This window comes from Lemur catta, chromosome 2, assembly GCF_020740605.2.
Source record: "Lemur catta isolate mLemCat1 chromosome 2, mLemCat1.pri, whole genome shotgun sequence".
Taxonomy (NCBI): domain Eukaryota; kingdom Metazoa; phylum Chordata; class Mammalia; order Primates; family Lemuridae; genus Lemur; species Lemur catta.
In genome coordinates this window covers 117,819,152-117,834,696 of record NC_059129.1, presented here as the reverse complement: position 1 = coordinate 117,834,696, position 15,545 = coordinate 117,819,152, and the positions used below count along the sequence as shown (strand labels likewise).

Sequence of the window (15,545 nt, the reverse complement as noted above, 5' to 3'; positions counted from 1 at the left end):
GTCTTCTCATTTTACCTGCTCCCTGTAGTACAAAGTACATTTAAACAAGTCGTCTCACTGCAGGGACCAAAAAGGTGTTCGTTTACTTTTGAGACAGAGTCTCACTCTGCTGCTTGGGCTAGAGTACAAATAGGTGTTCAGAATTAGACTAACAATTATAAGCAAAATGATGCAATATTCTTATACATTTGCTCTTTTTTGAAATGGTATCTGGATGCTTTTAAATAAAAATTGAGAAGCTGATATAGGTCAGCTGGCTACCCTGACTTCTGAGAGATGCCTACCCTATTATAAGAGGCTGATTGATGTCAGATGATCCCAGCCTCCTCCTTTTTCTACCACTGGAATCACTACTTTCAGAGTCTGTGTGTTCTTACAGAGGAGAATAACAGTGTACTTATAGTAACACAGTAAGCGCTTGAGATCTCAAATGATTTGGTCCCTTATTAGTTAACACATTGGCTTGCTGTAGAATTAACATAGTTAAAGCTGATACTGGTCCACAGAATAGTTATGCTGAAAACACACACAAATTGAGATAATCCAGAAGGAGGAAAAGATACAACTGGCCTTTCTCCCAACTAAGAATATAGCCAGGTTTCAAAATAGAGTTCTCTACACATCAACAGTGTCAGGAAGAAATCAGAAATGTTGGGACTATGGACACTCACTTTTTCATCAATCATTTCAATACCCAGTCCATCCATTTTTTGACTGCTGATTCCCAGAAGAACTCCAGTGGTTCGAGTTGTGCGGAACTCAAATTCTACAAGAAGGTCCAATCCCACTTTGAATCCACCAACTGTAAAATGAAGATTTTTAAAATTGCAGATTAGAATATGGGGATTGTTAATTCAGATTTCTACAATGCAATGGTTTTACTAGATTTTAATTCAGATGCTAGCCACTTATAATCATTGATGAGGGCTGTAAGTTCCAGACTCCCATATGGCCTACATTTCCACCACTGTGTCATGTAACACACTCTATAATTATTGCTTATTTTCTTGGCTATCTTCCCTCCTAGAATGTAAGTTCTGTAAGGGCAGGGACTTTGTCTATATTGCTCATTACTTTATCCCTGTGCCTACCAAAGTATCTGACATATCATGCAAGTTTAATATATATTTGTTAAATAAATGAATACACACTGAGATTGACTCAAAGAATCTCCCAGCCAGGTATAATTATGTTAGAAGTCTCTCTTTTGGGTTAAGGAAAGCATTTCAGTGATTATTCAGCAAGATTTTGTTGGGACACTCTAAATAATACAATCATCTGAAAGGGTTCAAAAGTTGCTAAATATTTTATTAATAAATAGAGGAATTGCAAGTTCAGTTTTGATGGGAAAATTCTGGGACAAAAATAGACTTCTTAGTTCATCCAATTCTTTTCTCTATAATTTTCCATATTTGGCTCACTGATTAACTTAATCTTTGAGCAAGTATTTCAAATATACCTCTTAGGAACAAGGTGATTTGTTAACATCAGTCTAGACCACATCAGCTGCATGGAGTATTAGGGAAATGCTCATGGGAATTTTCCTATGTCTTCTATTTAGTAGGTAAGAAATAAATACTACGTGTAACTACAGCTCTCCAATGAAGGATGGTATTTGTTATGTGAAAGACTTTTTGTTCTACTGAGAATCTTGATGGGTTTGCATGGACAAAGGTGGCTTTAGCAGACTTTCAGAGTAAAGGGTAGCCAGCAGTGGTGGTGAGCATCTATAGTCCCAGTTACTTGGGAGGCTGAGGCAAGAAGATCATTTGAGCCCAGGAATTCGAGACCAGCCTTGGCAACATAGTGAGACCTTGACTCCAAAAAACAACAACAACAAAAAACATTAACAAAAGACAGAAAATAAAGAGTAGAAGAAGCTAAGTTGTTCTGAAAAATAAAACAGAAAGGGAGAAGTAAGGAGAAGGGAAGACTGACATGCGTAAGTTCAGCTGAGGACAGAGGGAATGAAAAGGCCAATAAAAATGCCAGTGATCGGGGCCAGAAAGCTTTTATGAACAAAGATGTCAAAGATTAAATAGAAGTTGTGTTTTCCAGTGAAGCAATCTTCTCTGACCATCTACATCTCATGTAAATTGTATTGCACTGTGTGTTGTAGTGCACTGTGGCAGGAGTTGTTGGAAATGGGGGAAGTGGTTAATTTTCTGGTCCAGTTTGATCCAGAACCAAAAGAGCCCAGGCAGATGGCAGTCAATCCATTAACTGCAGGGTCTGAAGCTGAAGCTTGCTGTCAGATATGACTAAGAGAATGCTAGCCATCTGTGAATTTGCAGAAATCTTGGGGAAGCCTTTGGACTTTCACAGCACATGGAATCTGAGGTTCAACATAACCCAAATGTTTCAATATTTAACATATCCTGTGTTTTTAAGTTTTCTGCTTCTACATAGCTGAAGTTTCCTGCCTATACTTTGTTGAAGGGTCCTACTCTTTCACCTCCTACAACATTTACATGGGAGCATTCAAATCATCTTCTAAATTTTAGCTCAAATGTCAATTCCTCCACAAAACCTTTCCTGATTTCCCCAACCAAAATTAATCTTTCTTTTAAATATCTACAGAACTTTGCTTATATGTCTTTTCCAGAGTGTAACCATTTTTACTTGCCTTCTTGTGATTTCTGAGCAAACAGAATCTTAACTATTGATCATACGTTCTTGAAGAAAAAAACATATTTTGTTTACTTTTCTTTTTCCCATAATTATCTTCACATATTATATGCTCATTAATTTCTTTCTAATGAACAAACACATGTTTATAATAACCATAGGATTGGTTCTATCTTCAAGTATATTGTCAGATTTTAAAAATTATTATGCAGAGGTTATTTCTAATTTTACTTTCCAAACTCTACATTCATGATCAGTGATCCAGACCCATACTGGAAATGTTTATTTGGAAGAGGGTGAGGGGAATACTTAAAGAAAGCCAGGAATGGTGTCATTCACCATTACTACCAACAAGAAATGGTCACCATTGTGTGTGCATGGTGTGTATATGTGTGTGTGTGTGTGTGTGTGTGTGTGTGTGTGTTGAGGGGGAGGAGACCAAGAAATGGAGGTGTGCAAGGAATTGACGATGAATAAAGGAAAATGGTATATCACTTCTAGAAAGGTAGTAAGAGAAAACTGGAAGGTAGAAAAATTATGTAGTGTAAACCTAAGTGCCTTCTTGCAGAATGACATTTATTTTGCTGTTACTGATCTCCAGTGAAGGATATGGAATAAACTCTCCAAATAGGCTTTTACTTTATTTCTTCTATTAGTTCTCATCACAATCAGATACATGAATTTTTAAAAGGCATTTTTAAATTACTTCTATAAGTTCATTTCTGGTTTAAATAAACGATGCTAGCTTAGGATGCTGGGGACTTTTTCTTTTTTGGTACAAGCAAGAAGTGAACCCTGGTTAATATTCAACAGGAAAGAAATGGAAGAGCCTTACCTGCTTTGGCAAAACCTGTTCCATCAAAATATGTTCCCCTCTGAGCATTTGCAAAACATGTCCCAACATGGAAGATGGAGGTTGGCTGTTCAAGATCAGCAGGGACCTCTGCCACGTGAAGATTCCTGATGCAGCCATCAATGCTGTAGGTCACCTAAATATTCAGGTCAGAAAAAACAGATGCCAAATTTTAGCAGAACTTTGCTCTTTATGCAGAATATAATCACTTGGGGGGTACTCTATGCATGTAATCATCAGCTGGTTGTCTTAGGGAATCCCCCAAAGCTGCTTGGGTTCTGTACTGTCACCAGACTTCCCAGCACGGGTGCAGCAAATCCTGTGTTGTGCCTCTCAACTAGGATGTATCTAGCATAGAATATGATTATTCCAATATCCTAATTACTTCACGTTATGTCTCCACTGGTTTGACAGAGCTATGGGCCCTCTATGGGTATTGTAAGTTTTAATTGCTCTCTTATGTCCCGGATTCCACATTTCTATTAATAGTTTATTAACCTTACTATATATACATTTTGTCATAATCTATGTTCAATTTCTATTTGAAAAGGTAATTAGGTTTGGTTTAGTGCTTTTTCCTTTTGAAAATCTAATGAAAGCAGTGGATCCTCCCCTAAGAAAATGCACATACACATAAACCATGAAAGTTGGCATGAAATATTTGGGGTTCAAGGAATTCAGAAATAACTCAGTCATATACTGCTCCATTATATTTTATATGGTTTTAGGAAATTAACTTAATCGCTTTTGCCACTGTCACTTCAGAGACTCTTGTTTTTGATTGACCTAGGAAGCATATCCAATAGCTATGAAAGGAGAGTAATACTAATCATCTACAAGAGAAGCCAAATGCTGAGAATTACAACTATAATTGGCAATTTTCTTTGATGAATGAACAAATCTACGTTATCATATGTCCTAATTTGAGTATAGAAATGTATCACATTTGTATCTAGAGTGTTCTCTAAAAACATTAATTCCCTGTGCTTCTCAGAATAATACTTTCTAAAGCAAACTAGGACACATGGTCTGACAAAGAATTATTTTGTGAATATTGATTCAGAACATTGTGAGGACTTTAAATTCTGAATCCAAAATTGGATAACTGTGCTCTAAATACTATCTCTCAATATTCGATAAATCTGTAGTCCTAAAACAACACTATTAATACCATCATTTTTATCTTCCTTGTTGTCTAGTGTTTTCTATATGCCTGGTACTCTTTGAAATGCTTTAAATATATAACCTCAACTGATCTTTGCAGCAACTTTGTTTGGTATTATCATTACCCTGTTTTGCAAAAGAGAGAACTTTGCCAAAGAAAGATTAATTTGCTCAAGGCCACATCAAACTGAAGGATTATGGCTCCAGGGTCCACACTCAGCATTCTGTGATATTGTTCTCAGAGTCAGATCTGTCTGGAAAACCTTTCGTCACTTCTTAGAAAAAGATGATTTCGTTTTCACATACAAGTAATCATGGGCCTATGTGGCCTAATAATTCAAAATACATAAATAAATGACTCAGCCAGATATTTAGACAACAAAGAAGGAACCAGACACTTACTGGACCAATTCTTCGGGTAGTGTAGTTGATGGGTAACCCACCTACATACAGCATTCCCACAACATCCAGGATATCAGCTTTCTTGGGACTGATGGTTCTGTTGGAGGCATCATCTACATAAAGAATTCCTTCTTGTTTAATTCGCATTATCTTAATCTACAAAAAAGAGGAGGGGTCATTAATGCCAATCTTTTTTTATTTTTTATTTTGGCATATTATGGGGGTACAAATGTTTAGGTTACATATATTGCCTTTGCCCCACCTGAGTCAGAGCTTCAAGGGTGTCCATCCCCCAGGATGCACCACACTCATTAGGTGTGAATATACCCATCCCTTTCTCCCCCCACCATCTGTCTGACACCTGATGAATGTTACCACTATATGTGCACATAGTGCTGATCAGTTAATACCAATTAGATGGTGAGTACATGTAGTGCTTGTTTTTCCATTCTTGTGATACTTCACTTAGTAGAATGGGCTCCAGCTCTATCCAGGGTAATATAAGAGGTGCTAGATCACCGTTGATTTTGTGGCTAAGTATAACTCCATTGCATACATATACCACATCTTATTAATCCACTCATGTTGATGGACACTTGGTTTGTTTCCACATCTTTGCAATTGTGAATTGTGCTGTTTTAAAACATTCTTGTGCAGATGTCTTTTTTATAGAATGTCTTTTGTTCCTTTGGGTAGATGCCCAGTAATGGGATTGCTGGATCAAATGGTAGTTCTACTTGTAGCTCTTTGAGGTATATCCATATTACTTTCCACAGAGGTTGTACTAGTTTGCAGTCCCACCAGCAGCGTATGAACGTTCCTATCTCTCCGTGTCCATGCCAACATTTATTGTTTTGCGGTTATCAGCCCTTTATGGGATGTGTAGCATGTAAATATTTTCTCCCATTCTGAAGGCTGTCTGTTTGTTCCCGTGATAGTTTCCTTGGCTGTGCAGAAGCTTTTTAATTTGACCAGGTCCTATTTATTTATTTTTGTTGCTGCTGTGATTGTCTTTGGGGTCTGCTTCATAAATTCTTTGCCTAGGCCAATGTCTATAAGAGTTTTTCCAACATTTTCTTCTAGAATTCTTATAGTTTTACACCTTACGTTTCAGTTTGTTATCCACTGTGAGTTCATTTTTGTGAGAGGTGAAAGGTGAGGATCCTGTTTCAGTCTTCTACATGTGGCTATCCAATTTTCCCTGCACTATGTATTGAATAAGGATTCTTTTCCCCAGTGTATGTTTTTGTCTGCTTTGTCAAAGATCAGATGACTATATGAGGATGGTTTTATATCTGGGTTCTCAGCTCTGTTCTATTGGTCTATGTCTCTGTTCTTGTGCCAGTACCATGCTGTTTTACTTACTATAGCCTTGTAGTATAGCTTGAAGTCTGGTAAATTGATGCCTACCGGTTTGTTCTTTTTGCTTAAGATTGCTTTTCCTATACGGGATCTTCTCTGGTTTTCCATAGGAAGCATAGAATTATTTTTTTTCTAGATCTGTGAAAAATGATGTTGGGATTTTAACAGGGATTGCACTGAATCTGTAGATCACTTTGGGTAGTATAAACATTTTAACAATGTTTATTCTGTCAACCCATGAGCATGGTATGGTTTTCCACCTGTTTACGTCCTCTGCCATTTCCTTCCTCAGTGTTTTGTAGTTCACCCTGTAGAGGTCTTTTACCTCATTAATTAAACATATTCCTAGGTATTTTATTTTCTTTGTTGCTGTTGTGAAGGGTATTGAGTTTTTGATTTGGTTCTCAGTTTGACTGTTGTTGGTATATAGGAATGCTACTGATTTCTATACATTGATTTTGTAACCTGAGACTTTGCTGAATTTGTTTATTAATTCCAGTAGTCTCATAATAGAATCTTTGGGGTTTTCTAGATATAAGATCATATTGTCAGCAAAGAGTGATAGCTTGATCTCTTCTGCCCCCATTTGGATGCCCTTGATTTCCTCCTCTTGTCTGATTGCTCTGCCTAGGACTTCCAACACTATGTTGAATAGAAGTGGTGATAGAGGGCAGCTTTGTCTGGTTCCAGTTCTAAGGGGGAATGCTTTCAATTTTTCCCCATTCAGTATGATGTTGGCTGTGGGTTTGTCATAAATGGCTTGCATCATTTTTAGGTAAGTCCCATCTATGCCTATTTTGTTAAGCATTCTTATCATAAAAGCGTGCTGAATTTTGTCGAATGCTTTTTCTGCATGTATGGAAAGGATCATATGGTCTTTGTTTTTGCTTCTAAGTATGTGCTGAATTACATTTATAGATTTGTGTATGTTGAACCATCCCTGCATCTCTGGGATGAAGCCCATTTGATTGAGATGGATTATTTTTTTTATAAGCACCTGAATTTGGTTTGCTAGGATTTTGTTGAGAATTTTTGCATCTATATTCATAAGGGATATTGGTCTGTAGTTTTCTTTTTTTTGTTGCATCCTTTCCTGGTTTTTGTATCAGGTTGATGTTGGTTTCATAAACTGTGTTGGGGGAGAATTCCTTCCTTCTTGATGTTATGGAATGATTTTTGCAGGATAGGCACCAGTTCTCCTTTTAGGTCTGGTAAAATTTGGATATGAAACCATCTGGTCTGGGACTTTTTTTATTAGGAAGGTGTCTTATTGCTACTTCAATTTTGTACTTGATATTTGTCTGTTCAGGAATTCTATTTCGTCTTGATTGAGCCTAGGGAGGCTGTGTGTTTCTAAGAATTTGTCCATTTCCTCCACGTTTTCAAGTTTATGTGTATAGAGGTTTTTATAGTATTCATAGATGATATTTTGTATTTCAGTGGTATCAGTTGTAATTTCTCCTTTTTCATTACTGATGGAGCTTATTAGAGTCCTTTCTTTCCTGCTTCTCGATAATGTAGCAAGAGGCCTGTCAATTTTGTTTATTTTTTCAAAGAACCAACTTTTTGTTTTATTAATCTTCTCTATAGATTTTTTTATTATCAATTTCATTTAGTTCTACTCTGATCTTTGTTATTTCTTTTCTTCTGCTGAGTTTGGGTTTGGTTTGTGCATCCTTTTCCAGTTCTTTGAGATGATTCATTAGATTTTTGATTTGTGATCTTTCTGTCTTTTGGATGTAGGCATTTATGTATATAAATTTTCCTCTCAGGACTGCTTTAGCTGTGTCCCACAGATTTTGTTAACTTGTGTCCCCTTTATCATTTACTTCAAAGAATCCTTTGATTTCCATCTTAATTTCCTCCTAATGGAATAATTGTTCAGCAGAAGGTTGTTTAGTTTCCATGACTTTGTGTAGAGATGAGAGTTTCTGTTGGAGTTGATTTCTAATGTTATTCCACTGCGGTCTGAGAAGATGCATGGTATAATTTCTATTTTTTAAATTTGTTGAGACATGCTTTGTGGCCTAGGATATGGTCAATTTTATAGAATGTCCCATGAGATGACGAGAAAAACGTATATTCAGTGGTTTTTGGGTATAATGTTCTGTAAATGTCAGTCAGGCTCATTTGTTCTAGAATTCTGTTTAAGTCCATTGTTTCTTTGTTTATTTTCTGTTTAGAGTATCTGTCCTGTTCTGTCAGAGGGGTGTTGAAGTCCCTGGCTATTACAGTGTTGTTTATCATTTTGTTTAGATCAGGTAGGATTTGCTTTATGAATCTGGGTGTACCTGAGTCAGATGCATAAAGATTTAGAATTGTTATGTCTTCTTGTTAAATTGTACCCTTCCCCATTATGTAGTGACCATCTTTGTCTTTCATTAGTTTTGTTGATTTGAAGGCTAAGTTATCTGAAATCAGAACAGCTATGCCAGCTTTCTTTTGGCTTCTGTTTGCATGAAATATTGTTTTCCATCCTTTTACCTTGAGTCTGAATGCATCCTTGTGGGTTATATGTGTTTCCTGAAGACAGAAGATACTTGGCTTGTGTATATTTATCCATTTGGCCAGGCTGTGTCTCTTTAGTGGGCAGTTCAAGCTATTCACATTTATTGAAAGAATTGATAAGTGGGGCAGATTTCTGTTCATCCTGTTAAGTTAAACTTTGTTGCTTTGTTTTCTCTCTTGAGCCATTGTGGTATCTGACCTTTGACCTTTAACTTTTGGATGATTTTACACAGGTGGATGTTTATCATGCTGATCCATGTGTAATACTGTTCTGAGTACTTCCTGGAGGGCAGGTCTTGTCTTGATGAATTTCCTCAGTCTGCTTGTCTGAGAAAGTCTTTATTTCTCCTTTTATAAGAAGCTCAGTTTTGCAGGGTGCAAGATTCTAGGCTGGCATTAATGCCAATATTGAACAAATTCCAAATATGCTGAGTATAAGATATAAGAACTTTTAGGATATTTCCATGAAAAAGTGAAATGACTTACAGAGTGCCTAGTTAAACCCATAATAGAAATGAAAGTAAACCTATTTTACAAAATAGCTTAAACTCCATCTTTTCCATGACTACCATTGCCAAAAGAATGCAAAATTTTCCTGGGTAAGTTTTAGGTTGAAGTCTCTTCCATAGGTTCTATGTATCAAGAGGTAGGTGTGTCATAAGGAAATTGCATGCTGATAATTCTGTCATGAATTAACTGGGCTGCAAAATTCACGTCCAGTTTCACAGGCAAAAGATTTATATGATCTGAAGAGAAACCAGAGTGTACATGTCCAGTTTTAAAAGTACATTATTTAGATTGAGCAAAGCCTGGGCTCTCAACACAATTTCAGATATGTTATGTCCCTCTGCCTAACAGGCCCTCATGCAGAATTAAAGGAAGAGCAGCATATCCTGGCTGAATGCTGTTTCTGCAGCAGCTGACCAGTACAAAGTCAGGGAGGAAGATGAAAACCTGACTGATGCTGAAATTATGGCAGTGGAGTGAATTATCTTCTGAGACAGAATGAAATAAGGGGTGTGAAGACTGGCTTGAACATAAAAACCTTGAGTCTGAATTTAGGAAAAGGAGCATGTAAGCTTAAGAAATGCTGAGTACAATGATGGTTTAAAAATGAGTCTGGATCAGGATTAGAGTAATTTAACACCTCGCTTTACACTTACCTATCCTGGTTGGGGAAGTAATTTTTAAAAACCTTCAAAAATAAAATCTGTCCTTAATTTGGTTCATTACAGTATTTAAGCTCCTTTCTCAATCCCAGCCTCACTGTGGCCCAAAATTATGTCTTTTTCTCATGTGTCCTATTTATTATTCTACTAGCCAGAGATGAGAAAGAAACCTTAATGAGGGCTCCTTTATCCTTCATTAGGATCAGTATTTGGTAGTCATAAGCTCACAAGTAAATATTAGTACATAAATATTGGTAAACATTTAGGTCATTAAATATGAAATGTCCATTTTCGAAGCAAAAGTGTAGTTGTTACATCTCAAACAAGAGGCAGTACAATTAATCAAAGTATACACCTAAACTATCAACACAGTTTTGCCATCTTGTGTATGCCAGCAGCGAAGAAGCCTGGAAAGTGAGTGGCGATGAAATCACGAAAGGCGTTTTCCACAGCTTGTTGAGAACTGAATACTTTTCCTTGCAAGAAGTGGTCCAAAGCCTGGAAGAAGTGGTAGTCAGTTGGTGCAAGTTCTGGTGAATATGGTGGATGATAGAGAATTTCCATGTCCAGCTTCTGTAGTATGAGCAGCCTTGTTTTTTGCGACATTCTCTTGCAAGAGAATTGGCCTGTCTCTCTTTACCAATCTCAGCTGCTTAATCCCAAGCATCCTCATCATTTCATCCAATTGTTTGCAGCAGGCATCCTCTGTAATCTATTGACCAGGTTTCATGAAGCTGTAGTGGCTAATGCCAGCACTGGACCACCGAACAGACACCATTAGCTTTCTTTGATGGATATTTGGTTTTGGACTGTGCTTTGGCACTTCATCTTTATCCAACCATTGTGGTGAATGCTTGCGATTGTCAGAAAGAATTCATTTTTCATCACACATAACAATATGGTGCAGAAATGTTTTGCCTTTATGTTGTGACAGCAAAAAAAGGCAAGCTGTGAGACGATTTCTCTGCTGACGCTCATTTAATTCACGTGTTACCCATCTATCCAGCTTCTTTACCTTGCCCATTTGTTTCCAAATGTTCAATATTGTTGGAATAGTAACATCAAACCCTGCTGCTAATTCACACATAGGTTGAGATGGATTCTCTTCCACTAAAGCTTTCAGCTCATCATTATCCACCTTGGTCTCAGATCACCCACATGACTCATTTTCAAGATTGAAATCACAAGAATGGAACTTCTCAAACCATCATCGTACTGTGCATTCATTAGCCACATCCTTCCCAAACACTTCGTTGATATTTCAAGCTGTCTGCACTGCATTGGTTCCACAACAAACTCATATTCGAAAATAAAATGGATTTTTGACTTATCTATGGTTTCACAAAAATTGCTCTAAAAATTTTTTGAGAGATACTCACAAGCCAAAATGTGCTTTTGCAAGACTAAGGATATACCTTTGCAATAAAAATAAAACAAGAAGTGTCAAGGTGAAATGTCAGAGATATCAACTCTCAAACTTAGTACTTAAGGAAATTGGACATTCTATACTTAACCTAAATATGAAGATTCTAGATAACAAATTGGTTGACTTTGAGTCTGTATTTTTTTTAAGGTTCTTTGGCTTTCTATATGATATGACAAATCAAAGTATGTTAATATATCAAAACTAACATCCAACAATATCCTACTCTGAAAATTAAAAATTTTATTGGTCTACCTAGGGAAGCTTTACTTTAATAGGCCATCACAGGTGCAGAGACAAATGTTGAGTTTTTGTTTTAATCAGGCAGTATATTATCTACTTGCCGTCATGCCAAAGAGGACAGTAGGCTGGCAAATGAGCCTTCTGTGCCCATAACAGTACCAGTTTCTCGGTGTAAGGCCAACATTTTAAAAGTTGTTCCAAATGACTGTCAGTGGAAATGATACCTTAGAGCCCTTTAAGCACATTATAGCAGACATTCCCAGACTCCTGGTTTTCACAGACTAGTGTGTGTTGAGATTGGGAGATAGATAAGTCTTAGGACTCATTTTAGTACTGCCCACTTTTACTTTGGACAAATATTATTTCATAAAAGAGAGGCCTTTTTGGCACCTTAAAAGTAGGACAATATAATCTCAGAGTAAATATTATTCCCTTAAATTGAATACATAGGGCTTTATGATTTGATTAACATATTCTGTTGTCCCGTGTTTCTCATTTAGAACAGTGGAAATGCCTTCAACTACCTGGCCTTAGTTTGTAGATGGATGTTTGAGAACCACAGCCCTGTAACAATGATGGAGCCTTGTAGTACAGTGATGAAGCATATAAGTGGTCAAAGATAAAGGTACTAAGGTCTGAGCACATTTTCCAAAGTTGTGGCAGTTGCATACTGTTGTGGTACTTGCTTTATTCTCAACCTCTGCCACATTCAGTCACACCAGAGTCAGTGTCCGCACTGGCAAAATAGTACTGGCACCAGGGGAATGCTGAATGGCCACCATGCAGGAACCCGCTCTTAGCATCCTGCCAACGGCTGGGGGACTATTACCTTGTGCCACTGGCCATCATTGATTTTGGTGGGGATCATGGTGCTGGTGTTCCCACTCCCCAAGTCATAACTGAAGTAGGGAAATCCATTTCTCAGCTGAACTGTAGCAAAATCAGCATGATTGATCCGAGCCATGTAAAAAACCAAGCCTGATTCAGCTTCGGTTCGCACTTCCAACTCAATCGTCAGACTGTGAAACAAAAGCATGCAAAGTAAAACAGAAAAATAAAAACATACTTATGCTAAAATAGAGTCTGGTGTCAGATCATAGGTGTATTTTCACACAGAAAAGTAAAACCTTCTCAGAGACAAGGACTTTCCAAGGCTACTGATTTCCTAAACTGGGCTCCTCAGACTAAGAAAAATAGAATTCTATTCTCTATTGTACTCAGTGAATTAAAAAAAAAAACCTCATTAATTAATAAATATAGTTGATTAAACTTGATTAAGTGAGAATACTCAGTTCTTCATTTATCAGCTCTTTGCTAATATCTCAGAATAATACATACCGGTTTTTAACTTTGGTGTCATCAAATGCAATTGCAATGTGACTGTTTTTCGAAAGCCCAAACTGTTTGCTCCCCATCAAAAGCTCTGGTTCTGATTCTACAGCACAAGGACCCTGCAAAATACCAAAAAGAGAAAGAGAGGAGATTAGTTCTTTAAAAAGGAAATGCCGTCTAACTGTTTTCTTATATGTTAGCTTAATGTCCTCATATAATCTTAAATTACTTAAAAATAAAAACTGTCTCTTATTCATCTCTGTAATCTACAACATAGTAGGTACTTATTAAGTGATCAGTGAATGTGAATCAGTTTTCTTATATCATAGCCTTCGATTGCTAAATGAATGTGATCAAAAATATTGATTAACATTTTTATTATCATCTAAGAAAAAATGTTGTTTATATTTCTGAGAAAGCTGGAATTTCCTTTTCACTTTTACTTCACTTATGAAGAGTTTTTATTCTTAGAAGATTGAGCAGGGAAAATGACAAGCTAGCCACCCAGGTTATAAGAGTAGAAAATGTGTTTCTTCTTGCCCTCCCCATTTCCATCTCCCACTATATTACTTTTCCTTGAAAATTATCGGCCCACTAGAAGGTTTCCATGAATTTAGACTTTCAAGATGGTGTATCTAAACCTGCAAGTCAGCCCATTCAGGCCCTCATCCAGTTGCTAGGCAACCCAGAACATTTTAAAAATGTAACCCACTGTACACCATTTCAACTGCCACTGTTCAAAGATCAGCTTCCTAGGGTGCTTAAGAGGGGAGAGCTAGGTGCACAGCTGCGCAGCCAACAAGGTTTAATGCTCAGCTGTCACCATCTTGAAATTCTTAATAATTTTTGAACAAGGACCCTGAATTTTCAGTTTGCACTAAGCCTTGCAAATAATACAGCCAGTCCTGGCTAAGTGGATCATATTTGACTACTCTAACGCATAGCTCGATAAATAATCAAGGCTCCTTAAATTACCAAGGCCACAGTTCCTTTCCCTGTTCTCTATTTTTATTCATACAAGATAGCTCGATGTACAGGCTGCTTAGGAAGTCTTTTAGAACACACAGTGCATGAGAAAATAAATAACTTGGACATTCTCTCTCACTATCTGTTTTTAAGATCTGCACTTAATAGCTCTGGCTGGGCCACTGCCCCACTGAGCGCTGAGTCAGCAGAGGTTCTGGAGTAGCCTAAGGCAGGCTTTTGATGCAGAGTGTTCTTCCCAAAGAGTGTACTCAGAGATGACTCATCAGCACAGAGGAAATTTTGACTTGATGAGGGAAAGCCTTGTTCTCTTTTTTCTTGATCTCAGTCAAACGGAGCACTCTGCCACAGCAGGTAAAAGGCTTAAAGTGTTTTGAAATGCTATAAAATTGGTCTTCATGGAAGTATTTCCCATCTTGCTTCCCAGGAGATGGTCAGTTAGAAAGAGCAGACTGTGGCTGCAATTCACACAGCCATGCAAAAACCCAGTGGGTAGGACAGGAAAATGCTATTCATTTGCACAGCTGAATGGCCTCTTTTGGAATCAACGTGTGGCACCTTTCTTGTTACCCTGCCTGCAAAAAGAGCCCAAATGGAGAGGCTTTGGTGCCTTAATGTCTCCATTATGAATGCTATTAATAGAATTGGGATCATTTATCAACCTTTCACGACATTCCCTGTACGGAGGACCATCTCAACAAACGTACATAACCTGCAGTCTTCCTCAGAAATTTCTAAGAGAATCCTATCTGCTGTGAGTCCATCGGGGGCAGAATTTCACTAAAACATCTTTAAACCCTCAATCTGAAAACTGAGGGACTGAAAAGGTCAATGACTGCGGAAGAATTAGGAAACAATAATTTGTAGCCTAAAAGAAAACCACCAGTAGGTTATGTCTACATTATTGCTATTATTGCAGTCACTGGTCCAGTTACTATAAATAGCTGTTAATATAAAATAACTTTTCTAATATAATTTTTAAAATTGTCAAGGTGGCAGTTGTAAAGATTATTTTATTGGTAGCAGCTGTATGTTGTGGCGAGCTTTTGTCCCATGGTAGACCAAACACCATAATAACTTTGCTTGCTGGTAGAGTGGACAGGTGTTTCCAAAACTGGTTCTGAGCTGAGCAGCAGTGCTTTGTCATATTCTATAAGATTTTCTAGATGGAAAGGCACTGTTTAAGCCATTTTTTAGAAAAAACTATGACCAGAAAAGGACAGCGACTTTGTCCAGGTCCTTTTAAGAATCATTTCATGACACACGCACTTGAAACTTAGGAGGCGGAGCGCCCCCTGGAGGGGATCCGGCTTCGCTTGGGCAATGAGTAAATCTTAAGCAGCAGACAGAAGCGGTGGTTAATAAAACGTTATTCTTAGATCGGCCAATGGTATAAAAAAGAATGGTAACAAGTGATCACTCTAATAGGTAACCTTAAAGTATAAAACCATTACGGTAAATTTTTTCTTTGAGGACA

General features: G+C 37.4%; 1 protein-coding gene across 1 annotated transcript in view; it reads right to left on the bottom strand.

Moving 5' to 3' along the window:
* LAMA2 (laminin subunit alpha 2) overlaps window positions 1-15,545 on the bottom strand; it is a 554,924-nt gene that overhangs the window by 3,252 nt on the left and 536,127 nt on the right. The window contains exons 59-63 of the mRNA XM_045544336.1: window positions 13,091-13,203; window positions 12,582-12,771; window positions 5,048-5,203; window positions 3,464-3,617; window positions 672-802 (exon numbers count right to left, since the gene is read on the bottom strand). Of these exons, the coding sequence (XP_045400292.1) occupies window positions 672-802; window positions 3,464-3,617; window positions 5,048-5,203; window positions 12,582-12,771; window positions 13,091-13,203 (744 nt within the window). The remainder of the gene's footprint in view (window positions 1-671; window positions 803-3,463; window positions 3,618-5,047; window positions 5,204-12,581; window positions 12,772-13,090; window positions 13,204-15,545) is intronic.